The 26,852-nt window shown below is 44.1% G+C and overlaps 1 protein-coding gene and 1 long non-coding RNA gene across 3 annotated transcripts; one reads left to right on the top strand and one right to left on the bottom strand.

Moving 5' to 3' along the window:
• Nucleotides 1–2,363: 2,363 nt before the first annotated feature.
• Nucleotides 2,364–5,193, bottom strand: LOC308485692. Its single transcript, XR_013990678.1, has 2 exons — nt 4,575–5,193; nt 2,364–3,289 (listed from the first exon to the last, which is right to left on the bottom strand). It is a non-coding gene; the product is annotated as an uncharacterized lncRNA (long non-coding RNA).
• A 274-nt stretch (nt 5,194–5,467) lies between these two features.
• On the top strand, nt 5,468–26,145 carry TSPAN3 (tetraspanin 3). 2 transcript variants are annotated; one of them, XR_013990672.1, is made up of 8 exons: nt 5,468–5,621; nt 17,724–17,915; nt 18,319–18,393; nt 19,766–19,867; nt 20,447–20,599; nt 21,380–21,463; nt 24,771–25,016; nt 25,270–26,145. XR_013990672.1 is itself a non-coding variant. In XM_081021626.1 (7 exons), exons 1-7 carry the CDS (start codon nt 5,559–5,561, stop codon nt 25,360–25,362), a joined length of 762 nt encoding a protein of 253 aa, XP_080877752.1. In that variant the 5' UTR covers nt 5,468–5,558; the 3' UTR covers nt 25,363–26,145. The 2 variants fall into 2 exon arrangements, 1 of the variants encoding a protein (XP_080877752.1); XM_081021626.1 differs by lacking the exon at nt 24,771–25,016.
• The last annotated feature ends 707 nt before the right edge of the window (nt 26,146–26,852 follow it).

Here is a 26,852-nt window from a genome sequence, read left to right on the forward strand (position 1 = left end):
CTACTTAATTCCTGAATCTAGGTCACAGGTCACAGGCTTACACCCTCTTCATATCTTGAATGTGCCCTTAAGTGAGGATTTGTGAGGAAAGAGACAATGGGGAGGTTTCCACTTTGACCTTGCAGAGAAATTTTTGAGGTCAATTTGTTCAGGACCTAATCTGAGGGGTTTCAGACATGTGGTTTATATATACAGTTATGAACATATTTTTTATGTGTATGACCTTAAAATTCTTATAACAACCAACAAGTTTCAAAAGCAAGAATTATATACATTTATAAACAATTTTATACACTGTTTCATAGGGAAATACGTTTTCCTTGTTTTAACATGCTAGCATGAAGGATGAAGGAAGATTGGGGAACATGCCTCCATTAGAACCAGGCAAACAAGGGGGGGGGGAAGCTTTCCTTGGGGAGCATGTGACGTGTGGTGCTTTGGGGCAACACAAGGATGTACTTATTTTATGTGCATCCTGGGGACTGTGGGGCACAGGGTGGTGCAAAATTAATGTACAGAGATAAGAAGGGGGAGAGTTCATGGGCATTTTTCTGGTAGTACAGTGGTACCTCGGGTTACATACACTTCAGGTTACATACGCTTCAGGTTACAGACTCCGCTAACCCAGAACTAGTACCTCGGGTTAAGAACTTTGCCTCAGGATGAGAACAGAAATCGTGGCGTGGCAGCAGCGGGAGGCCCCATTAGCTAAAGTGATGCTTCAGGTTAAGAACAGTTTCAGGTTAAGAACAGACCTCCAGTGCACCAGGGGATCACCTGGGTCACCAGGTGTCAAGAAGTATTTAGTCAGTGCCTCTCACTGAAAATGACTCAGAAACAGATTCCAGGAGTACGATGCTCCTTTTTGTCCTGTTGTGTCTGGATCTGCGCATCACACATACAGATGGCCTTGTTTTCTCATAGCCTGCAGCTAGGATCAAATTTGTGGAATACCGTTTACTTGAAAGTAATGCCTGAATTTAGGAATTTAGGAATTTGGAATGTGAGTCTGGGCTTGCAAGTCCTGTTGCAAAGTTGCCCAATTAAATGGGCACTTTTGACCTTTGGATACAAAGATGGCTGCTACACATTTTTTATTTCCAAGGAAGCAAAGCCCTGTAGAACTTGTGCAGTTTTGTAGTGTGACAGAAAGACCATTTACAACGGATGCTTGAGTTTGCTTTTATCCCCTTCCGGATTTCTTTTCTGGGGTGTCTTCTGGATTGTAAGCCTGAGACAGGGCCTACCTTTTTACTGATCTTTGTAAGCTGCTCTGGGAGCCTCTTTTTTTGGCTGAAGATTAGGGTAAAAATACTTTAAATAAATAAAATCAGAAAGCTGGAAAGGCATGTAAATTACATCTGGTCAAAAATCACTGGTGATGCAGGAAATCAGAGAGAGAAATTTAAGAAATTACTGCTATTTACTTCATGTTTGTTCCTAAATGAGCTACTCAAGTTTTACTTATTACTAGGACTGCCATCTGATTTTTTAAAATGTCAGTTAATCAAAGGAGTTTCAATCAATTGATTAAGACAGTGCATGACCAAACCAATAGCTTTTTTTAGGGGAGAAAAGCATAGTTTGTTCTTCACTGGAGCGAAGATTCATTTAGCATCAGACACATTAAGGAAATGCATTCTCACATGCCATCCCTGACCACTGGCCATGCTCATGAGAGCCCAACATCCCAGGGCTGTAAGTGAATGGGCTAGCCCCAAATCCTGGCTCACTAACCAGACACAATATAAAACAAGATGAGGAACTCTGAAAAGAAATGTACTTCTCCAGTTACACAAATAGTAGCAAACCTCGGCTGTACCCCTTCCAACCAGGGGTTCCACCTTGACTAAAATGGGGGGGGGGCCGGTGAGCTCCAGCCCACATAATTGATCACATGACAGCACCCACCCACACCATTTTAATGGCAATGCCCATCAACGTGGGGGTGGGATGCTGGCCCCCTCCAATATTTTATTGGGGGGGGGGGAGGGACCTCAGCCCCTAGTAGTTGGCTCCCAAGCTTCCTACTGAAGCCCTGAGTCACCAGTCCAAAATTCCATTTTGATCCTGTGAATAATGTTCTTGGCAAGCACCAGAGTCGCAAATCCTAGGCTCAGTATTTGCAGGCTCTCTTAGAAAAGTAGGTCACGAGGCAGCTATTCAATGAATCAGTCTTCAAATCCACAGGCAAGAAACAGCCACACAAGCCTCTGTTGTGTAACTTTCCTAGCATCGTTCTTTATCTGTTTACAAACCATTGCATTCTAAAATAGTCCAACGATTATTTCCCAACAAGGAAGCATTTCTGAAAGCATCCAAAAACACATTATATATTTCACAGAAAGCTGTGTAGAGCAATATTTCACAGGTAACAATATCATTCATTTCGATTTATTGTATATCACCAAAGGCTTTCACAATGAATAAAGAGGATCAAAAGCAAAACATTCCTCTAAAATCACACATTTACAGCATAAAAATTGAAAATTACAAAGCATTAACATAACTGGAATGAAGCTTCTTAGGTGCCAGAGCAAATATGGCTACCAGATGTGTATTTATTGGCTAAGAATTCAACTATCACTTCCTGGGAGGATCAATTTGAGAACCAATAGAGAATTTAAAAATTTCTCTGGACACCATATGTAAAGGGCAAATCTACAAGCAGTGCATCTGCAACCTGATTACATCCAAAAATGCCATTCCATGTGTGCTATTCCAACCAAGTATGCTGAGGGCATCTGTTGAAACCTAAGTTCAACAAGGGCTCAACATAATTGCAGAAAAGCCAGCATCTCAAGGTAGTGAAGCCCTGAATTGTCGTCCTTGATTTGAGGGGATGAAATAGAATAACAGGCTGTGATAACGGATGCTTGTTCTTGGCTGGCATCATGGTCCAGTTTCCAGTAAGTACAAAGAGTGCCTGACCACCGTATCTCAACAGGAATACTGCTGTTCCACAAAACAGGGACCTCCTCCCTGAAACCTCTGCTCCAAGTTACTCAGGAGCAGGCTACTGATATTATTGGGACCTGCAAAGTCCAGTTTTGTTCACAGAATGGACACATTGCGATCCCCAAGAATCAGAGAGCCTGCTCCATTGTGGCACCTAACTGAACCAATTCAAAACTCTTGAACTACTTCTGAGAGTAGTTCCCAGAGTTGCCAGGTAAACTGAAGGTGAATTAAGTTCATTTTGGGGTAGAACTTTGAATGATTTCATCTTCATGTTCATTCCTGCACTTTCGTGTTTCATCTTCTTTCTTTTTTAATGTCAGTTAGACACCTATAAAGAAAATTAGAAAGCAAAATATGAAGACAGCATTCCAAGTCTTATTAAGCAGATACAGAGACACCGCTGTTGCTGAGGCTGCTCAGTCATTTAATCACTATTGCTATGCAATCGGAGGGAATCTGAGGCATTTCCTTTATCTTCCTTGCTGAAGAGACTGACTCTCTTCCAACAGAAGCAACTTGCAGTGAAAACAGGTACAAGAAAGGATGTGATGCCTTACACCTTTAACAGCTGTGGGGCTAGCACAAATTAAGGAGGGCAAAACTTTTTTTTAGTAGAATACAATTATGGGGAAATTGTCACTCTCTGTCAGACATCTTACACTGCATTACTTGTGTGGCCCTGAATAACACTTGGATCCTGTACTTTGGCACAACAGCTTATAACATTCTGAACCCGGGGGGAGGGGGGGGGAGGGATGGCTAAGGATGAACCCCAGCTGAACTAGCTAGTTTTGTAAAAAGAAAAACTGGAGTTAGTTCCTTTATGGGCCGGAGAAACTTGAACAACTTCCTTTTTAAAATGAACTTCACAAGCACTATTTATCATCCTGCTGTTCCCCTTTTTAATCGACCTTGTTTTTGTGGCGAACCACAGTACGAGTTTGAACCCTTCTAAGCCAAGAAAAATGAGTCAGAGCAGCAGAAAGACCAAATCAGTTCCTGACTGTGCCTATATTTAGTCTGCCCAAGATAATCTGGGACAAAGCTAACCAGAAACAGCAAACTTGATTGAGAGGGGGAAATTTTTAGGTATTTCTAGCCCTGTTCATTTGGGCCTAGTTTAGATTAATGGGCTAGTGAGATGATGGGATAAGAAGTTCTAAGATGGTAAACCCCACCAGGTCAGTTAATCCAAAAGCGGGTTGGGGATACTTTTGGGGCTCAGAGATGCTAGTCCATGGGTAGGCAAACTAAGGCGCGGGGGCCGGATCCGGCCCAATCGCCTTCTCAATCCAGCCCGCGGATGGTCCGGGAATTAGTGTGTTTTTATGAGTAGAATGTGTGCCTTTATTTAAAATGCATTTCTGGGTTATTTGTGGGGCATAGGAATTCGTTCATTCCCCCCCCCCCAAATATATATATAGTCCAGACCCCCACAAGGTCTGATGGACAGTGGACCGGCCACCTGCTGAAAAAGTTTGCTGACCCGTGCTAGACAATGAGCAAAAAGGCTCATCACAAACTACATGCATTAGTTGCAGACATTACGATTTCACCCTTGCTTTAGGCACAAATTGGTAGACGTGTGTTCAGGAAATACAAGTGGTGCCTACCTACATCAAAATGTTGCAGTATGGACCACTCCTGTATAGGGCAGCCAGCCAGTCATACCCTTTTCCAGGATACTCCATTGCACAGAAATACCATTTTTTTTTTCCCCTGCAGCTCCTGTGGCCTCAGCATCTTGCCTAAAGCTTTTTTGTTCTTCTGTACACCTAGGGGCTTCCCCAACCCTAAGCAGACCTCCCTCCTGTGACTAGACAGCGTGTGCCTTTTGTCGGTTTTTGCCACATAAGGAAGAGAATGAGAGAATGAGTTTGGTTATGACTTTGGAGGCATTCCATAAAGGCCTCTGCAGGAAACAGGACCTAAAAAAACACCCGAAAGCAAAACACTTCCCCATGGAAACCTCCACAGGTCCCATGTAATTGAACTTGACCTGTCAATCAATAGCTGGGCTGCAAGTGTCAGGACGTTGCCCGTAATAGTAATAATAATAATAATATTTATTTATGGGTTTCCCAGCCCCTCTGGGCGGCTCCCAACAGAATATTAAAAGCCCAATAAAACATCCGTCCTAAAACCCTCCCGCCAGAGGGCTGCCTTCAGGGGCCTGCTAAACGTCCGCTAGTTGTTTCTTTCCCTGACGCTCCCCTCGGGGAAGACAAAGCAGGCGGGAGGCGGCCAGAGATGCTTCTGGCCGGCGGGGAGGCCGGGCGAGGCCGGACCAGGCCGGCGAAGGCCTTCCTCGGGCGGCTGCGCTCCGGGGTCCCCCGCCGAGAGGAGGCCCCTCCTGCCGGGACGCGCGCGCGCAGACGCCCTGCAGGCCGGCGGCCATCTTAGAGGCCCTTCCGCCGCCGAGCGCGTCCTCCGGCGTCACGTGAGGCGGGCGGCGCCATCTTAAGCCTCGGCGAGCCTCGCCCTCCTCGCCGCCGCCGCCGCCGCGATGGCGTCACAAAGGGGCGGAGCCACGTGGCGCCGGGAGCCCGGTCGGGAGAGCCGAGGAAGAAGAGGAGGCGGAGGCGAAGGCGCCGGCCATGGGGCAGTGCGGGATCACGTCCTCCAAGACCGTCCTCGTCTTCCTCAACCTCATCTTCTGGGTGAGGCGCCGCGCGAGGGGGAGGGCCGCTCCCCGCCCTGTTCAGACACGCGTGTAAACTACACGTGTGGACGCTGCACACGCGGGGCAGACCCGCCCAGGCCCGAATGGCGAGGGGTCCCCGGGGGACGCGGCTCTTTCTCGCCCGGGCTCCGGTCGCGGGACTCTCCGGTCGGGAAAGGCGGGCCCCGCAGAGGCCGCAAGAGCCGCCTGGGACAGCCCCTGCCCTCCGGGGCTGGGAGGGGCTCGCGGGGCCTCAAATTCTCTCCCCACCGTTTTCGCTCCTCGGAAGAGAGGTTGGGTTAGGGGGAAATCCAAGGCCGCCTCGGCAGGCGGGCCTGGCCCCCGGGGGCCGGAGGAAGAGGACCCAGCTGAGGTCCCGCCCCGCTGGCTTCCCCGCTTCATCCTTCGCCATAGTTGGGAGAAGGGAAGAGGCAACCCGGCGCTGTTCTGGGCGCCGGCCGGAGAGGGGGGGAAGGGGGTCTGCCCCAAACCTGGACAAGGTGCGGGGCTGGCAGGGGTGGCATTTAGGATTAGGTCGGGCACAAAGTGGGCACAATCTTCAAGACTGGCCCTGTGTTCTGCTTATATAAATGGTTTGTGCCAAATTTTTATTCCCCCTCATATTTAAATTTATATCCAGCTGAGCTCAGACTTTTTTGGGGGGGAGGGGCTGTTGTCAATATTAAGGTGGTGTGTGCAGGTTAGTAGAACAGCAGTTTAGAAAAAAATACCTATAGAAGATGGAGAGATGGGAAGGAAGACATGAGATCAGCATAACCTAACTTAAGGGAATACAATTGAAGAACATGATGGCATGTACAGTATAACCTTCAAGCGCCAGTGGGCTGGAGTTCAAATTACTGTAATGTCAGATTCATTATGCCAGCTGTTTGAAAAAAAGGCTCTGGAATGCGGTAATACTATATTAATAAGCAAAAATAACATTGCTATAAATAGTACTTCTACAGTTCAGTTGTTATCCACTTCTAGTCCTTTCAGTGTTATGTGGCATGTTTCTTTGGCAGCTCTCAGTAAGTTTTTCCTGATTTTCTTCTACTTGTTTTGGTATGGAAGTATGAACAGATGCCAATAAAAAAATACAACATTAGGCAGTTTCAAAGTTTTTAGTTTTGTTTACCAAATAAAAGTAAAATAATCATGCTACGTTAGATCACACTCTAGTCTAGGACATCAGAAAATTTTCCAGTTCAAAGGAAAAACATATTGTGCTATTTGTACGAATACACACACACACACACACACACACTCCTGGCCTTACCTGGAGATGCCAGGGATTGAATCTGGGATGCTCTGCATGAAAATTGGGTGCCCTGCCACTGGGCAATAATCCTTCATCATCAAACGTCGCAGATAAGATTAGGGTACAGTAGTTTGCAGCAGCAGAAATATAGTTGCAGACGGAAACATTTGTGCCACAGCTGTTTTTAGATCATAGAGGTGATTTTGTATACAAGGGAAAAGTAGAATTAAAGGAATACAAGTAAAAAAGTCAAAATAAACCAAGCTATAATTTAAAGACTAGAAAAGTAAGCAAACCAGTGTTAGAAACTGGAACAGAAAAGCTATTTGCCTCCTGGAACCTGGGTTACAGGAGCAAAAATAGAATGGCTAGTTGCCATTCCCCCCCCCCCCAGATGTGGGAGCACTTTCAATGTTTTTGAAACACCTGAACACAATTCATATCAGTGACACATTGTTAATAGCACATTTTTAAGAGCAATTCTTAATTGGACGCCGCAAACATAAATGGGGCTCAGCTTCAGCAATAGTGGTCCACCATAAGTATTTGTAAATACTAGGGTGGTGTGTATATATATGTATGTATGTGTCTCACACACACACACACACACACACACACACACTTAGCCAATTGTGTTCACAATGGAGTCTCTTCAGCATGTAAAAAGGCTTTCTGGGGAGGGAATGCCAGATGCTCAGCTGCAGAAACCTTGCAGCATGAAATCTGCGCTTGGTTCCAAGGGGACTTTCCTGAGTCGCCAAAGGTGCCTGGTTGGTTTCGAACACTGAGGCAAATGCAAGGCTTTTTTTTTATTAAAAAAATGCATTATAAAAGATTTCAACCAGACCATTGTGTGCTTAAAGTGCCGAGCAATGTGCTTCTCTAGAAGGCGGGATTTTGAAAGATGTATGGGATACAGTGGACACTATTATACGGGGGTCAGCTTTTCTTTTGCGCTGAGATGAGAAGGGATGGCTCATCCTTTGTTTCCAAGTTAGTGTTGCTCTGAAGGCAATATTGCTGCTGAGCTAGGTGCATTGTTCAGTTCTCTGGGAATTTCAGAAAATCTGTAAGCGAAGGATACAAATAACTTGGCCTGTATCAATTTAGAGCTAGTGGGAATGTTGCATTTCAAACTACCTGTTGTTGTGTAAAAACATTTGAGTTAAAGCTGTTGTCGATAGGTAATTCTAAGACTCTGGGGAGGCGGAGGCATAGGTGGGCTGAGCTGCCTTGGAGTAGCAGCTCCGATATTGACAAAAAAGTCACTGTATATTTCAGGAGGGTTTCTGGTATTCAAATCCATTTTTCTCTGCAACTAGGAGAAACTACTGTAGTCTGAAAAATGACAGTGGAAACGTGCTAGGTTTTTTTCATCACAGGCTAGGGGAAATTAGGAAATTCATCTGCTATTTTAACTGGAGATGGTGCCTCTTTTATATACAAGAATTGGAGCTTGTCAAATAGAGGCAGTAGAGTTGGGTTACTAAAGACAATAGAAAACACTTCCCACAATTCATATGGAATTTATTACCACAGCATGAAGGCGATTTGACAAATGAGTGGAGGAAGAGAGCACTTTCTGTACTGGAGGCAAATGGACCCCCCTTGTTTAGAGGCAGGTGTGCAGCATACAGTTTGCCAGAGGAGGGGTGGGCAAAAGTAAGAAAGGGCAACCGCCTTCATGCCCAGTTTGTGGTTGGCCTCTCTGACAAAGAGGATGCTGGACTAGCTAGATACCCTGCTTTGTATGTTCTTATTAAATTTTCACAGGGGCACATTTAGTACAGAATAGGGACACATTTACTCCCCTAACCCTTGGTCAACCAGTGCATCCTTAGATGTTTTATATCTATCTCACCATGGTTTAATATGTGTAGCTATTAAGATCTTGCTATTTAACAAATTTGATTTAAGAAATGTAAAAACACACCAGAGCATTACAGAACAGACAGTTGGAAGTTTTCTGCAGATTTTAAAAAATTGTTTTCTTGGCGGCTTTTCTACCATACAGCTCTCAAAGGTGTTGCGTTGTACAAAACAATTGCAGCACATTCCTTAATAGCTTTGCGTGTATACTAGTTTAGTTTGGCTCCTGTCTGGGTTCAGCGTAGTGCTGCAAAGGTGCACCAAATAAGATTGATTAGTACCTGAGCCTATGAATTATTACTAAGATTGAAACTTGAGAACTACAGCTAATGTTCTCTCCTCCTCTTCAAAACTGAACTAGTGTAATGTGAACACCATTTGAGAGCAGTGAGCTCCTAAGGCAGAACAAGTGGCTCACAGTTGCTTAGACGGGCATCAGTTTCTGTTGACCTGGAGCATGCTGTTTCTCTTGGGATCTTGCTGGGCACCTTTTCTTTCATGGCAGCCTTGAACTGCATGTAACTTCATCTTGGAAGAAGCTTGCTGTGGGCTGCATTGTTCTTACACAGATCAAGGAAGCTGGTAGTGCTGAAGAGCCAGCTCAGGTTACAAAGTGAACAGAAGAGAATGAGGCTATTGTTGTCCTGCTTACCTTTCTTTCCCATTCTTCCCTCCCCCTCCCCCCATTTCCTCTTGCCACTCATTGGGAGTTTTTTCAATACTAAGCCAGAGGTTTTCAACCTTTTTGAGTTCCTGGCTCCCTTGACCAGCTACATTTTTTTTGCAGCTCCTCTGTGGAGAAAGCAGTTCTTTAAAGGGCAAAATGCATTTGCAAATGATACCTGTTCCATCTGATTCTGGTAATCTTGAGTCAGAGACTGTATGACTCTGAATACCAGTTCTTGGGACATAATAGCAGAAGAGGGCTTTTGCCTTTATATCCTTCCTATGACATCTGGTTGACTTATTAGTGGAAATGGCATGCTGGACAATGTTCCAGCAGGGCATTTCTGTTTTGTGATGCTTTTTACAAAACAACAACTGCTGTAGTTTTGAACTGGATTTCAGTCAAGCGATGAGAATGGGGCTTGTCTCTTAGTATTGACAACCTTTATATGATGAGAAATGTATTCAGTGTACATGTGTGGACGTAATTTGAAGCCCAGGCTGCATCAGTGGTTGCAGTGCCTACAACAGGCATTCCCAAACTGCTTTCCGCGAACCATCAGTGGTCAGCAGCTCTATTGACCAGATGCCCCTTAAATCTACGTTACAGACGCAACATTGAAATGTCTAGTCACCTTTCCCCCCTTTAAGATTACAAAGCAAAAAATGCTTTTTGTATATTGTTGACGTTAATATATTTTACAATTCAGTCACACATTTTACCAATTACAGTAATCTTTTTTTAAAAAAACACGTGAACTAATATAGTGGTACCTCGGGTTGCATACGCTTCAGGTTACAGACTCCGCTAACCCAGAAATAGTACTTTGGGTTAAGAACTTTGCTTCAGGATGAGAACAGAAATTGTGCTCTGGCGGCGCGGCAGCAGCAGGAGGCCCCATTAGCTGAAGTGGTGCTTCAGGTTAAGAACAGTTTCAGGTTAAGAACAGACCTCCAGAAGGAATTAAGCACTTAACCCGAGGTACCACTATACACAGTTCACATCAGTGACACATTTGTAATATCACATTTGTAATAGTAATTTAATAGCAATTGTTAATTGGACATCACAAAAATAAATGGGGTTCAGCCTCAGCAGTAGTGGCCATCCATAAGTATTTGTAAATACTGGGGTGTATGAGTGTATACAAACACACAATTTCAATCTCTCTCCTCCCCCTCTCTGTGCCAAATACGTTGTTTCATTTTCAGCAAGTACTGCAGCCACAGTACTATTATATCAAAATTAATAGTCTATTATATCAAAATTCTTGGAAGAACAGGCCTAACAGCACAATCCTAACCATTTATACACAGAAATAGATCCTACTGCAATCAAAAGGGCTTACTTTCAGGCATATGGAATTGGGATTGCAACCTACCGGTAATTATTTTTGAATAGCGCCTCTCCAGCAACATGCTTATGAACACTTCTTTCACAAGATACCGTTTTTTGCAGGACTGCCTGTACAGCTGAGTCTTCAAAATCTTGATACATTAAAGGTTGGGCATACCTGAGATGCCACAATTACCATGGCAAAATAACTATGTAAATGTTAATGCATTTTGCAGACCTTCCTTTTAATATCCACAATTTGAGAATCTCTTAAAACATTGAAAGATTAATGTTTCAATCCTCCCCCTCCCCCTTCATGGAGGCTACGTCCACTCAAGAGTGTTTCCTTGTGTAAATGCAGCTAATGGGACCCCATTATTAGAGATTCGTCTCAATAAAACAACAAGATGTCAGACTTGTGCTACAGTGGCATAAATGAAGCAAACATTCGTAGACAGCAGCCACCTTCATTACCTACTTGATTTGTAAGTTTAAAATTAAAAAGCATGACAATATCCTTGTGTTCTCTCTAACACAACTGTGTTTCAGTGATGCTGTGCATGCATTTTTTCTGAAGAGCAGAAATGCTGTGCTGGGATAGACCCTGTGTGCTCTGCAAGTTTTGCAGCTGTCTTACAAATGGTTCCGTGATCTCCTGGTGAGCCCTTTCTTTTCCTTCTGCACAGTCAATCTAGAAACAGGCCTCTCTTTCAGATACTTAAGGGAATCTCCATGGACACAAGTATTTGTACTGGCAACTGAATCCCTGCATGTTTAATGAGGGTGCAGCTAAACACTCGCTTGGGATTTCCTCATGCAAACACACTTAACATTGTTAACAATGGCGGCATCTCTGCCAAGCTAAGCAGTTGGCCCCTTATCTCTCTCGCCCTGACCTAGCCACTGTGATCCACGCGACGGTCACCTCCAGACTGGATTATTGTAACTCGCTCTACGTGGGGCTGCCCTTGAGACTGACCCAGAAACTCCAGCGGGTGCAGAATGCCGCGGCAAGACTCCTTATGGGGTCTTCGCTGCGAGATCACATTCACCCGGTACTATACCAGCTGCACTGGCTCCCGGTGGAGTACAGGATCAGGTTTAAGGTGCTGGTTTTAACCTTTAAAGCCTTATACGGCCTGGGACCCTCGTACCTACGGGACCGCCTCTCCTGGTATGCCCCACAGAGGAACCTACGGTCCGCAAATAAAAACATCCTGAAGGTCCCAGGCCTCAGAGAGGTTAGGCTGGCCTCAACTAGAGCCAGGACTTTCTCGGCTGCGGCTCCAATCTGGTGGAACGCTCTGTCACAAGAGACTAGGGCCCTGCGGGACCTGACATCTTTCCGCAGGGCCTGCAAGACAGAGTTGTTCCACCAGGCCTTTGGTCAGGGCCCAGCCTGACTCCCTGCTCTGGCAACCTGCACAGAATTTTGCTTAACGGTTGCCATTAATTTGATTTTAATTAATTTTTATAACGAAATGTTTTAGAATGTTGGATTATTTGATTGTTGTTAGCCGCCCTGAGCTCGGCTTCGGCTGGGGAGGGCGGGATATAAATAAAATTTATTATTATTACCCTTGAAGAACCATTAATAACTATGATCAGGTTTGATGGATGGATGAGTGTTTCTGGGCGATGAGTGCAGAGATCAAGTTCTCTCCTGGTAGTTCAGGGACATTGAGTTTTCTGTGAATGGGAGAAAGTAGATACCTTTGCTCAAGCCATAGCCTATGATTGCTAACAATCAAAAGGAATGGTGGTACAGTGGTACCTCGGGTTACAAGCACTTCGGGTTACAGACTCCGCTAACCCAGAAGTAGTACCTCAGAACTTTGCCCCAGGATGAGAACAGAAATCGGTCGGCAATGGGAGCCCCATTAGCTAAGGTTACCTCAGGTTAAGAACGGGTTTCAGGTTAAGAGCGGACCTCCAGAACGAATTAAGTTTGGAACCAGAGGTACCATTGTATTTCAGAGACATGAGTCTTCCCTGTTGGATTGGAAATAATATATTGTGGTATTTTAATTGACTTCAGATTGCCGTTTGACTTCTTAGGAGATAACATGAAAGACTCCCCAAATGTGTGTGACAACTTTGTTTCTAACATCTGCTCTACTTGGAACAGGTATTGCTTTTTTTCTTTAAATAAAAGCCCTTTAATTCTGCATGTTTGGATGCCTCATTCGGAAGTTTCCCTGATTTCTGGCCAGTGTGATTACGTGTTTCTTTAAGCTGGTGTGGGACAGAGCAGAACAACATGGTGTGACACTGATTTTGCCATACTGATTTAAAAAAATAAATGCGTTCGAAATGATTTCTACAGACATTCCACAGTTGCATTAACTTGAGTCAAACGTAGACTTGACTGGCATTATGACTGTGGCATTTGTTAAACAACTTCGATAGCCATGTATGGACCCAATCTGAAATAGCTGTGGTGGGGCTTTGGCAGGTAGCTCAATGTAGGGTTGGAACACCAGTCAATTAGCTGCCTGTTTTGTGGTTGGGAGTTATATAGTCCATGAATCCAATAAATACTCTTCCCATAAGAAGCGACCTTTCCTTTCAATTGTCTTATGGGTTGGTTCCCATCTTTAGAATTTCCTCCTCAGAAAGGCTTGTCTGGCACCCTTCCTTTTCACATGTCAGCTGTTAGCACTGGGTTAAAATGACTTTCTTTACCTTGGTTTTTTATCAACAACAAGGTGCTTTGCTGCTGCTGTTTTGTGGTCCTGGTTTTATTGATACTTGTTTATTTGGTAGTTTTGCTGGATGTTTTGGTTCACTTCAGTTGTAAACGTAACTTGTGAACCCGTTGGATTAAAAAAGCTAGATATGCATGTCTGAATTAAATAAATAAATGCCTTGGGTCTGTGGCTACTATTGCTGCTCTTCTTGCTTGGGGGCATGAGCAGCTGCCAAGGAAACTTAAAAGTTATTTGAAGTTTGTATTAGGAAATAGAGCCCAGCCAAACAGTATTATAAGAGATTGTGTCAACTATTCTAAAACAGATTTGAATGGATTTTACAGTATTTATTTTTTTAAAAGACGGGTGTACGATATTTGATAAGCCTAGTCGCTTTTTGCTTATTTCTGCTCCTGATGTTGGGACAGGAGTAGCTACTTTTGCTAAACTTTCATTGAAGTTCAGTATGATTTTGGAATGGTTGTTTGCTTCCATTTTTCAAAAGGCCACACCTGAAATAACCCAAGGGAATCAAAACAGCAGCAAAAAAGTGGGAAAATACCACATTACGCTTTTAAATTTTTATTGTGCTGGCAATATTCACAATTCATTTTCAGCTCTGTGATCTTGTTTTATTTTAAAAAAACAAAAACAAAGAGTGCCTAGACATTGTGTTGTTGCGACTGTAACCTAGGCTTCTTCTTAAAACACTTGCTAGACTTCGGAGAACCACAGGCAATTATAGGCTCTTTATGCATTGCTTAATAACCTGTGGCATATGCTGCCATAGAATGTGCCACAGAATAGGCTGGTTTATGTAGGGGGGTTTTAGGAGCACATTAAAGAAGCATGGATACATCAGTAACTATTAACTATGATGGCCAAATGGAACCTCTGAATATTAGACAGGAGGGGAGAGCTGGTTCCTTCATTTTCTGAGTGTCCCAGAAGTGCTGGTTGCTATGAAAAAGGAGGGGGGAGCCGATGCACCCTTTGGGTCAGATTCATCAGGACATCCCTGAGGCAGAGGGAATGAATCACACACCCAAAAGTCCTAATCAATTGAAAATAAAAAGGCAGCCAATAAAAGCACTCCAAAAATCTTCACAAAACCAGGCACAGATGCTAATGGACCAGGGAGCCCAAGACAAAAAAGAAGGGAGGGGGAGAGGAGTACAGAGGTACCTCGGGTTAAGTACTTAATTCATTCTGGAGGTCTGTTCTTAACCTGAAACTGTTCTTAACCTGAAGCACCACTTTAGCTAATGGGGCTTCCTGCTGCCACTGCGCCGCCGCTGCACGATTTCTGTTCTCATCCTGAAGCAAAGTTCTTAACCCGAAGTAATATTTCTGGGTTAGCGGAGTCTGTAACCTGAAGTGTATGTAACCCGAGGTTTTACATGAATTTTAACAGGGAGAAATGTAAAGTATTGCACTTGGGCAAAAAAAATGAGAGGCACAAATACAAGATGGGTGACACCTGGCTTGAGAGCAGTACATGTGAAAAGGATCTAGGAGTCTTGGTTGACCACAAACTTGACATGAGCCAACAGTGTGACGCGGCAGCTCAAAAAGCCAATGCAATTCTGGGCTGCATCAATAGGAGTATAGCATCTAGATCAAGGGAAGTAATAGTGCCACTGTATTCTGCTCTGGTCAGACCTCACCTGGAGTACTGTGTCCAGTTCTGGGCACCACAGTTCAAGAAGGACACTGACAAACTGGAAGGTGTCCAGAGGAGGGCAACCAAAATGGTCAAAGGCCTGGAAACGATGCCTTATGAGGAACAGCTAAGGGAGCTGGGCATGTTTAGCCTGGAGAAGAGGAGGTTAAGGGGTGATATGATAGCCATGTTCAAATATATAAAAGGATGTCACATAGAGGAGGGAGAAAGGTTGTTTTCTGCTGCTCCAGAGAAGCGGACACGGAGCAATGGATCCAAACTACAAGAAAGAAGATTCCACCTAAACATTAGGAAGAACTTCCTGACAGTAAGAGCTGTTCGACAGTGGAATTTGCTGCCAAGGAGTGTGGTGGAGTCTCCTTCTTTGGAGGTCTTTAAGCAGAGGCTTGACAACCATATGTCAGGAGTGCTCTGATGGTGTTTCCTGCTTGGCAGGGGGTTGGACTCGATGGCCCTTGTGGTCTCTTCCAACTCTATGATTCTATGATTCTACACTGTATAATTTTATGGAATTCAAACTGTAATACAGTAAATACAATTTATAAGAAACAAAAGAAGCAATTTGGGTACCATTTGGAAAAAGAAAAGGGTTGTTTCCAATCCTGATCTGGAGGCTGCCTTCTACTTGAAAGTAAATCCCTACAGTTCAGTGGGGTTTCCTCCCAAGTGAAGTGTGCATGGATGGGAACCTCAATGGCTAAAGCTGTGTGTGTGTGTGTGTGTGTGTGTGTGTGTGAGAGAGAGAGAGAGAGAGAGAGAGAGAGAGAGAGAGAGAGAGAGAGATTATTAAGGCTAGGGTAAAAGGGCACATATTAGATATCTAAATATTTGTAAATATTAATTATTCAAATGACTTACGGTTTTGGCCATTTTTACAGGGTCTGAGCCCCATTTACGTTTGTGGTGTCCAATTAAGAATTGCTTTTAAACGTGATATTAAAAGTGTGTCACTGAAGTGAATTGTGAATTAGTTCATGCATTTCAAAAAAACAAATATAAAGTGTTGCTGAACTGTGAAGAAAAGGCAATTAGCCACTTATGTTTTTTGTGGCCGTAGCCTAGGTTCCAGGAGCCATGTGGCAAATAGCTGTTCTCTCCCAGTTTCTAACACTCCTTTCAAGTAGACAATCCTAGTTGTCCTCAAGAACATAGATTTGGAGACATCCGGCAAAGTTGCTTACACTGAAGCCAGACGTTGCAGGTGACAGCTCTAGTGCTGTAAATTGAAAGCAGCAGATATAATGGAGTTTTTCTAGCACATGTCCTGAAGAATGTTAACTGCTTGATGAATATCCCATGTAGGATCAGACTTGGGACCTATGGTGTGATCCTGTGCAAACTGATTTGTGGAACTTAACCCACTCTGTTGAGGCTATGTGAGAACACCTCTTTATGTGTATGGAGGTTAGAAAAACATTCACCAGCATTAATGCTGCTGGTGTTGGTGTGGGATGTAATCCACTGGGAGCAGTCAAGTACAACATTCCTTGTTTTGCCAGAGTGGACATGCAAGGGAATGTTTGGTCCAGCCAGTTGAAACTTCCTGTTCCTTCTGGCCTGGAGCATCCTTCTTTTCATGCAACTAGTAGGTGGGTGTGACCTTTCCAGACCCGAGAAAAGGCCAAGTCATGCAGCCACCTCTCTCTTTTCCATCTTCCTTTCGTCCTGTGAACTGCCGGACTGCTAACTGCAGTCACTAGGTCAACCCTTATGGGATAAACCTGTTAGTATAAGTTTGTAACTTTAAGCCTAAAGCCTGCCTTCAGGGATCACACTGTGCTTTGCCTGATCGTGAGTAAACTTTCTTTTTGTTAATTATGAATAAGACACTGGTGTCTTTATTCTTTTAGGAGGGATTCAAGGGGTTTTACCAGGAAAATATTAGAACACATTTCAATCTGGACAGGCCAGATCGAATTGCGTATTGTCAAGAAACTCACACAAGTTTGCAACAAGTTTTCTGCTGTGTAAAGGAACTTGCTAGCGCAAGTTAGCAAGGATGTTAATAAACAATATATCCTCTCCTGCCACCCTGAACGTTTCAACAGTTGGAAGTGGAAATAATTTTGCGCTATTAGCACAATCAGCAGCTTGAGTTGGAAGTTTGCTGGGTTTGGGCAATGGGGCTTAAGTTGGCAATGACCTTCGGTGCAGTCGCAGTGAATAATATATAATGTAGCTTTTCTGGTTTCTGGGATTGAGGAATATCAGTTCCTCAAGTTGAGAGGGGAAGGAGTTGGTGCATTTCCCATCTGCTAGAAAGTAGGTCGTTAATTGTCAGGGATGTAATGCTTAGCACCTCAATCCTTAGTAGAAGCTTTGTGTGTGAGGCAATTAATAGCATCTCATGCTGAGGTTCATGCTTAACCAGTAGCTTGTACTAAGTGGTTATGATTGCAACCATAGATTTGCATAATACTGCATTTAGTTTGGTATTACTGAGCTACAGCATAACCTGTAAAGAAATCACCCCATAAAATATTTGTATATTTGTTGAGCAGAAGCCTGAAAACCTGTGTGTGTTTGCACAAATACACACAACCCAAGTGTTAGGCTAAAAGGAATTCTGATCTTGCCTCCCCTTTTTTTTGCAGGCAGCAGCTGGCATCTTGTGCTACGTGGGAGCCTATGTCTTCATCACATACGATGACTACGATCACTTCTTTGAAGATGTTTATACACTCATCCCTGCAGTGGTTATCATAGCAGTGGGGACACTTCTCTTTATCATTGGTTTGATTGGCTGTTGTGCCACGATCCGGGAAAGCCGCTGTGGACTCGCTACAGTAAGTCTGATGTTTGGAAAGGGTTTTCTGTTTGACACACTGGCAAGCGTTTCCTCAGAACTGCCAGTGTGTTTTGGAGCCTAATAGTTGCTGTAAATGCTACCTGTCTTTATCATAAAATAATTGCTTCTTGAAATGCACCATTTGGAATGCTGAGTCAGCTTCCTAAGCTTAGTGTACCTTGTCTAAAGAAGCTGTATGCTGAACTTGACCATTTTGATGTTTTTGAAATGGTGTGTTTGCTTCCTCAAATTACCGGTAAAGACTCTTTAACACAATGGGTATTGAGTGCATTCACCATTACCAAAGGACTTTATTAGATTATCTGGGTGTAACCTATAAATAGCATAGTTATATCTTCACAAAACTGTAAGTTGCCAACAAAACATGTTTTTTCTTGCAGTTTGTGATCATCCTTCTGTTGGTTTTTATCACTGAAGTTGTGGTGGTTGTTCTGGGCTATATCTACAGAGCAAAGGTAGTTGTCTCTTCTTAAGTGCTAAGTATTGTGGTTAACTGTGCTTAGGATTCTGTAGCATTGTATTTCTGATAAATAAAATTGCTGGAGGCTATTGGAATGGAATTATAGATGTAAAAATAAAGTGGGCACATGCTAAGAAAAGTATTTTAATATTTCAAAGAGATAAAAAGCTAGAGAAAAATAAGGTAGTAAGCAAAGAATTTGGATGACTGTAGCTAACAGAATCCTTCAACCTTGGCGTTATCAGTACCACGCTCTAACCTGCTGAGCTATCCAGGAAGTTACTACTGTATGCCCAGCTGCTGTTCTTATGGCATTCTATTCTGCCTTTGTAGAAATTTCTAAAAACAAAAACCCTAGGGTTAACACTGAACTAGACCCACAGAAATTTCACTAATTTCAAAGAGCTGGATGAATTTTAAACAAATGTACAGTATTAAAATGTGTTTTTTAACATCGTACATCATTTGTTGCTTGTTGCGGGGCCTCAAACTCTTACTGGTCTCTCCAGTTTTTTATGGTCAGATGCTTACTGTTTAATATGTTTGTGTGCTGTTGTTTTGTGAGTTTTCAGTTGCGTTTTTGTTTACTGGTATTGTTTGTTATTCTACACCACTTAGAATTTTTTTCAATATTAAGTGTTTATAAATGCTTTTAAGTAAATCATAAAATCATGGAATTGTTCAGTTGAATGGGACCACCTCAGTTAATAAGTAGATTTCAGTTTTAAAAATTTCCCAAAGCTTTTCCCTTGATTGAGGGAGGGTAGAAGCGAAGGAGACCAGAAAATACACGAGGGTTGCAGACATACCAGCTTCCGCACTAGAAGGCTGCTGTTTGCCTTCACCCCATCCGTTAGTCTTCAACCCATCTTTGCCCCATTTGGGGGCCCCACTTAGATCAGGCTTTGACCAAGTAGTGAGAACCAGCCAAGCCAATCAGCTTGAAGCCTTTGCCCTCCAGCTGTTTTGAATTCCATTCAGCCCCCCGCCAGCATGGCTCAATGGACCAGGATGGTCAGAGTTGTAGTTCAAAGCATCTGATCAGACCCAGGTTGGGCAAGGCTGGTAGAGGCCACCATTTCCAAATGGTGAGTCAGAGCAATACAAGCAAATACAGTTGCTTCCAGCTTGGGTGTTGCATTCAAGGTACAGCAGCCTTGCTCTTCCTATGGCAATAGCCGTCTTGTGAGTGAGAAAAGCCCAAAGTCCCCACCTGCCTTGCTTCAGAAGGTGAGGGCCCCCTAAGCGATGCACCAGGGAACTATAACTGTACACACTGATCCATAGACTCACAGAGGGAATGGGGCTCAGCAGGCCTCTAAATGGGATAACTTTAGAAAAGAACTTGCACTTGTTTGTTTTAATAGGTGGAGGCTGAAGTCGATCACAGTATTAAGAAGGTGTATGACACGTATAATGGAACTAACCCGGATGCTGCGAGCCGTGCCATTGATTATGTGCAGAGGCAGGTGAGAGCCAATGTAAACACTGTCAAGGCAAGCACTGTACTGCTTCCTGAAAAGGGAAGAAGTCCACATTTACAGCTCCTGGCTTGTTGCTTTCTATAAGATAGTATTCCTCTTTTCCCTTGCCAGCAATGCTAGGGAGGATGCTGTCAGAAGGGGTCTTCTGTTTTAGTTCTTGAGGCATTTTGCTTTCTGTGCAGAAGGAAATTTTGAGTGTGGAGCAGCATTTCATCACAAGCTCCTGCCTGTAGCCTGAAGCCCAGGCTTACCGCCTCAGTGAGAACTGGCCTAAGTCTCTGGCTTGAAAGCAGCTAGAGGCACTCTGTGCATGATGTTGCTCACGTAGAAGGGTGCAGGTGTATTGTTCACACATGCTTTATATGCTGAAGTATGTTAGTTGGAAGATACCCAATTGCTGCTCATCTTTTGAGATAGGAGTCTTTCTTTATGAAGTAAGCAGAGGAATCCTGGGACATGCTGCCTCGCCCCACAGACCTTTATGATTTGCTAAATATGTATCCCTTTTTAGTGAGCACAATTTGATTCACTGAGGGAATTTTTCACCCTTTCTCTCCTTTGTAGCTGCGCTGCTGTGGGATCCACAACTACAGTGACTGGGAGACCACAAACTGGTTCAAAGAAACGAAAAACAACAGTGTCCCTCTCAGCTGCTGTAAAGCCACCAGCAGCAATTGCACAGGAAGTTTGACTCACCCCACAGACCTTTATGCCGAGGTGAATAGCTCTTTTGCTTAAGCTGCAAAATTTGCAAGGAAAAGGAGCCACTCTGTGAGGTAGGCTAGGCTGCAGGTACGCGGGCAGACCTGATGCAAGGCCATCCAGCCAGCAAGGCAAAGGTGGCTCTGAACCTAAATGGTCTCATATTTTGTCTGCCATAGCCTGCTGACTATTACATATTGGCTAGCAAATACCTTAATTGGGACCTATGGTTCCATTAGAACCTATGAAAACCCCCCCTCCCATATGCATCTTATTCTTTTCTCTTGGAAAATTCAGGTATGTGATAACACTTCTGTAAGGGTTTTGCACTGTGTTTTCACCCAAGTGATTTGTATGTGAGTCCTCATACGCTAAAACAAAATGCTATAAAACCCAGGTTATCGCAGTGTAGAAAAGGATGACACCAGCAGCGCCATCCTTAAAAGGGTTCCGTGGAGAAGCGCAAGTGCCAAGACTTGCTGTTGCAGGCAGTGCATCTCAGCCCTCTTCTAAGGCAGCAACTGTAAGCAAGGGCTTGAGGACAGCTGTTTGTTTCTTGCCTTTCTGGTTAATGCTTAGAACAGCCAAGGGTTCCCGTTTGCCTGGCAAGAGTACAGAGGACACTGGAGGGCAGAGAGAGCAGTACACACAATCTGCAGTTTTCTAAGCTTCATAAATCTAACAGACGGCAAAGGGTTTGGATTCAGGAGAGGGGTGTCCCAGAATGTAGCATAAGCATTTTAGAAGAGAAATACTACCGCTAACAGCACCACTGGCTTGTTCTTTTTCCTTAAGGGATGTGAGGCTTTGGTTGTAAAGAAACTACAAGAGATCATGATGTATGTTATTTGGGCAGCTCTGGCATTTGCTGCCATCCAGGTAAGACTTAAAATATGTAATTTTTGATGTGTGTGTTCTCCATCTCCTACAGAGATTTTTACAAAGCTTTCCCATTTTCTCTGTATTGTTCTGACCAGGTTTACCAGGCAAAAAAACCCTCAAATATCATTCTGTGATATTTCTGATGGTTCTTATATGGCCTCATCTCAATATGGGCATTTCTGGAATTGCCAACACACTGTTTCTTCAAAGACTGGTTCAACAGTGTGTTGAACTAAGCACACAAACATCTGCACAGAACAACTAGTCCTGAAGTATTGACAAAAGTGATATTACACATGGGACTATGCAATGTGCCCTTCCTAAAACTGGATGGTTAAACATCCAGTTCCGGAACAGATTGAAGTATGCCGGCAAGCAAAGAGGCTTTGCCTGTTGGCACAATCCCATCCCTGGTGGGGGTGGGGAGTAAGATGCCAGAAGGATTATTCTCTCACCTATGTCCTTGTCCATCACAAGCTGTTCCAAGAAGCTAGGCAGGGAAAGGGTGCTTGCAGTTGATTCTCCTCCCACCAGGCCTTCCCATGTGACCTGGTTTTCATTAAACCACATCCATCTGACACCAGGTGTGGGAACAGGGAGAATCGGGACCACACCAAGTCTTCATTGCCGAGTCTTCATTTTTCCTTTGCAAGAGATATTCTTTCAAAGATTTTTCTTTGCAGCCTCTGCTTCAGTTCAAGCTGGGCTGCAAAGGAAGAGTTACCTGACATCAGGTAATTGACAAGTGAGCAGCTCCGCCCACATGTTCAGATGACCCAGAGGGAGAATTTTGAATCTGGCTTATCAACCAGATAAGCACTTTCCTTGAGTCCAATTTACCTGGTGGTGGTTCATGCTGAAAAGGCATCAACACAAATCAGAAGTTTGAACCCTTACCCTCTTTGCGATAATTTTAGATGTACCATTTTAGCATGTTATGTTTGAGAGGAAACTGATCTCCAGTGAAATTCTCAGATATTATAAAAGCTGTAGTCAGGGTGCCAAACACTACTAAATACTTGAGTGTGTTGGAACATCAAGATCTGCACAGATACACAGATGCTGTACTTTCTTATATTAAAGTGTGCACCGATAATGTAAGAACAGAGAGGTGCATCAGAGTCTATGGGAACTGCAAACCCTGGATGACTGCTGAAGTAAGGTCACTCCTGAAAGCTCGGGATACTGCCTTCAAGGCAGGGAACATAGATATATACAGAGGGGCAAGAACAAAGCTCAGGAAAGGTATTAAGGCGGCAAAACAACAATATAAGCTTAGGGTGGAGAATTGCCCTAGCTGATAACAACAGGAAACAAGTGTGGCAGGGACTGCAGCGTCTAACCAACTACAAAGGCAATACGAGGAAGACTGTTAAGGCTGATGATTTGTTGGCAGAGGAGCTGAACATCTTTGCCCGCTATGAGGTAAAAAGATCAGGTATCATAGCTCCTGCCGCCAGCCTACAAACTCAGCCACTTATTCTGTATGACCATCAAGTAAAAGCTGCAATGGGGGTGGTGAATCCCAGTAAAGCTGCTGGTCCAGATGGGGTGCTGGGGATAGTGGTAAAAAACTGTGCCGATCCACTAGCAGGGGTCTTGACAAGGATTTTTAACATCTCTCTGCAAACTGCTTGTGTTCCATCATGTTTGAAAGCAGCCACCATTGTCCCAGTCCCAAAGAAAACAGCAACTAACTGCCTAAATGACTACAGACCTATTGCATTGACACCTGTAGTGATGAAATGCTTCGAGAGATTGGTCCTTCAACACCTTAGGACATGTTTTCCACTGGATTTTGATAAACATCAGTTCACCAATAGGAGAAACAGGTCAACAGATGATGCCATAGCCACAGCCTTTCACCTTGCGGCGAGTCTTCTGGAGAGACCGGGGAATTATGTTACAGTGTTGTTTATTGATTATAGCTCGGCTTTTAATACCATCCATTCTTAACAAAAGGCTGACCTAGAACTAGACCTTTCTTCTACCATCTGTGACTGGATTAAAGACTTTCTGAGGGATCGTACACAAAACAGTGAGGATTGGGCCTGTTACATCTACCTCCCTGAAGCTCAGCACTGGCACCCCACAGGGATGTGTGCTGAGTCCCTACCTGTAATCGTTGTATACATATGACTGTATTTCATCTGATCCATCCACTGCAATTATTAAGTTTGCAGATGATACTACCATAATTGGTCTAATTACAGGTGGAGATGAATCAGTGTACAGGAGGGAGGTTCAAAAAGTATCTACGTGGTACCTAGAGAATAACTTGCACCTAAATATTATCAAGACAAAGGAGATGGTGTTGGACTTTCGGAGGAAGAGAGGGGAACTAGCCGCGTTGTATATCGGAGGGTTGTGTGGAGAGAGTCTCTTTCTTTAAATTCCTGGGAGTTTACCTTAGTGAAGACCTCACTTGGAAAAACAATATAACTCAGGTGGTTAGGAAGGCCCAACAGAGACTCCATTTCCTCAGGTTCTTGCGAAAGAACAATGTTAAACAACAATTGATGACCTCCTCCTACTGGTCCACAATAGAATATATCACAGTGTGGTACGTTGGCTTGACAGCCACAGACAGAAAGTCTTTATAGAGGGTGGTGAACACAGCACATGATAGCATGGGCTGTCCCCTGAGCCCGCTAGACAATATCGCAAGGGATCGTTGCCTTAGGAGAGCGAGAAAAATTCTCAGGGATGATTCACACCCCGGCCAGCACCTCTATAATCTTCTGCCCTCGGGCAGCAGATATAGAAGTATAATCAGTTGTAAAGGTAAAGGGACCCCTGACCGCTAAGTCCAGTCGTGACCGACTCTGGGGTTGCGGCGCTCATCTCGCTTTATTGGCCAAGGGAGCCGGCGTACAGCTTCCGGGTCATGTGGCCAGCATGACTAAGCCGCTTCTGGCGAACCAGAGCAGCGCACGGAAACGCCGTTTACCTTCCCGCCGGAACGGTACCTATTTATCTACTTGCACTTTGACATGCTTTCGAACTGCTAGGTTGGCAGGAATAATCAGTCATACCAACAGGCTAAAAAAAGTTTCTATCCGTGGGCTGTTAGGCTGCTGAATGGAAAATAATATGGTGCAACTGACTTTCGGGGTTGGTGTGTTGTACGACAAGCACACACAGAGCAAGGAGATTGAGTGTATGGGGGGGAGGCTCAGTTAATTTCATTGTACACAGGTTGTACATTGACAATAAAGGTATTATTATTGTTTTATTTTTTTTATTTATTATTATTATTATTATTATTATTATTATTATTATTATACTTGAACTTTCCCTACAGAAAACACATGGCAACCAATGACAGCGGTTTTCCCCATGAGGCCTCACTGAATATCTTTCTCCTGTTGTGAGTCAGGGCACTTGTGTGATTGATAAACATGCCTAGTGTGCCTGTGCCAAGTTCTGCCTATGTCACAGCCACAGATTTGAACTGTTCCTGCTGAGTACCAGAACCAGATATGCGTGCAGGTTCCTGCATGTGCCAGGTGGCACCCCCCCTCCTCTTCAGCTCATGGCAGCCCCCATGGTGGGTTGATTCCTAAAACCTCCGGTGCTAAAGGGAGTTGCAAATAGCAAGCACTTCTGATTCTGAATGAAACACAGAACAAATGAGGGATTGCACAATGGAAAGTAGCTTGAAGGGAGAGGTCTGGCAATACCCTCCTGAAACAGAATGGCTTGAATTGCATCTGTGTGGTGTCTAGGCAGCTTTCAGAAAGCCAATACCTGGTACAAATAATGCTCCTGTGTTCTCAGTTTCCTTCTCCTCTTCTCTGCAGCTGCTGGGTATGCTGTGTGCCTGCATTGTGCTCTGCAGGAGGAGTCGGGACCCTGCTTACGAGTTGCTCATCACAGGAGGAACCTACGCATAGAAGAAGCTGCAAACCTAAGCTTGAACTCCATTTTCTCCACTTCGGAAGGTGGCTTGCCTGAGTCAGCTGCAGCAGTTCCTTTGCTGGCTTTGACTGGGTGAAAGTCCATTTTTCATATACTGGGAAGACAGGCACATTCACTGGTGATGGGCAAAGGCTTTTGGTTACTGTGACCCCCTACTACCTTAGCCAACTTTCCACATATCTAGACATCATAGTAACCAAGTAAACACTATTTTGAGGCCATTAAGTAGGGGAAGAGAGCAGCTTGGCACAAAAGCCAAAGGTAAATTTGGTAAGTTACTGCTAGAAGTTGTACTGAATTGATTCTTGTATGTGGAGTCCTTCCGATCTTCACTGAGCAATTGGCCAAAGTCTACACGAGGGAAGTCTGGTACCTTAATTTTGCAACACCTTCTTTCCCACCCCACCCCCCTTTTTGCCGCTTGCCTGTCACCAGTGTTTGTTGAGCATTACGTCAAGCCCAGAACATGACAACATGACTACTAACCAAAATTTTAGAATCACACGAGTGCATCTCTTGACCTTAAATTCAAATGAACAAATCTTCCAAACTTTTAGTGTGTTAAAGTACAGGCTGGCTTTTCAGGAGTATAATGTATGCACTACTGTTCTATAATGAATATTTCATTTTTTCTATGAAAAGGCTGTTGATGTGTTGAGTGAATTGTTATCATAGAGTAGCAAAATAGTATGTGAAAGTGAAATGTAAATAGGAAACCTGATTAAATAAATTGTCTGTACATCCCTCTCCAAACTAAATCATGCTTAACTATTTTTTATCAATGCCTCACTCTTAAGATATTTATGCTTTTCGTTTATGTAAAAGATGGGGCAACTTGTACCTGTGGGGATAATATCCAAAGCCCCCCGGATCCTGCCAGCTCAAACCTCCCTCCCCCTGCAGCCTCTGGGGAAGAGGGGTGGGCTGCTCTGCTTTGTGCTCTGGTCCACGCCCCCCCCCCAGTGCTCCCCTCAGCCACATCCTCCACCAGCGTGTGGCCCCTGGACAGGTTCCCCCAAGGGAACGCGGCTGTGGATAGATAGAAAGAAACTCCTCATCTCTGATGTGTAACCATAATTAAGCATTTGTAACAGACTGGTGGCGCTTTTTGGGGTGTTCGACACAACAGTCTATCTGGCTGCAGCAAACAGGCTGTGGTCTGTCAATCCTTCACCTTTCCACACTTTTTCAGTCCAAATATTATGGTAGCATAAGTTTTCGTAGGCCAGCGCCTACTTCAGCCTGAAGTGTTCCCTCCGATTGGCAGGTGCCTCTGTCTTTTTAGAGAGGTGTACAGCATGGGGGTTGCTGTTGCAAAGTGAGGCCCAGGAGCTATAGGCAAGTAAACACAGTCAACTGAAAAGGGCAGAAGATTGCAGGGGTAGTGACCCACTTCCAGCTCTGAATGAATAGGCAAAACAAGAACTGTTCTAGTCCCTACCAGACTCCATTTAGCCCCAGAACA

The sequence above is a fragment of the Podarcis pityusensis genome, assembly GCF_964106645.2.
Source record: "Podarcis pityusensis genome assembly, chromosome: 9".
In the NCBI taxonomy this organism is placed as follows: Eukaryota; Metazoa; Chordata; class Lepidosauria; order Squamata; family Lacertidae; genus Podarcis; species Podarcis pityusensis.

What these genes read in the sequence shown, in the direction of transcription:
- TSPAN3 (XM_081021626.1), top strand. Translation starts at nt 5,559, where the DNA reads ATGGGGCAGTGCGGGATCACGTCCTCCAAGACCGTCCTCGTCTTCCTC. An exon ending in GCTATATCTACAGAGCAAAG is followed by an intron (nt 18,394 to 19,765) that starts GTAGTTGTCTCT and finishes TTGTTTTAATAG; the next exon opens with GTGGAGGCTGAAGTCGATCA. An exon ending in TGGCATTTGCTGCCATCCAG is followed by an intron (nt 21,464 to 25,269) that starts GTAAGACTTAAA and finishes TCTTCTCTGCAG; the next exon opens with CTGCTGGGTATGCTGTGTGC.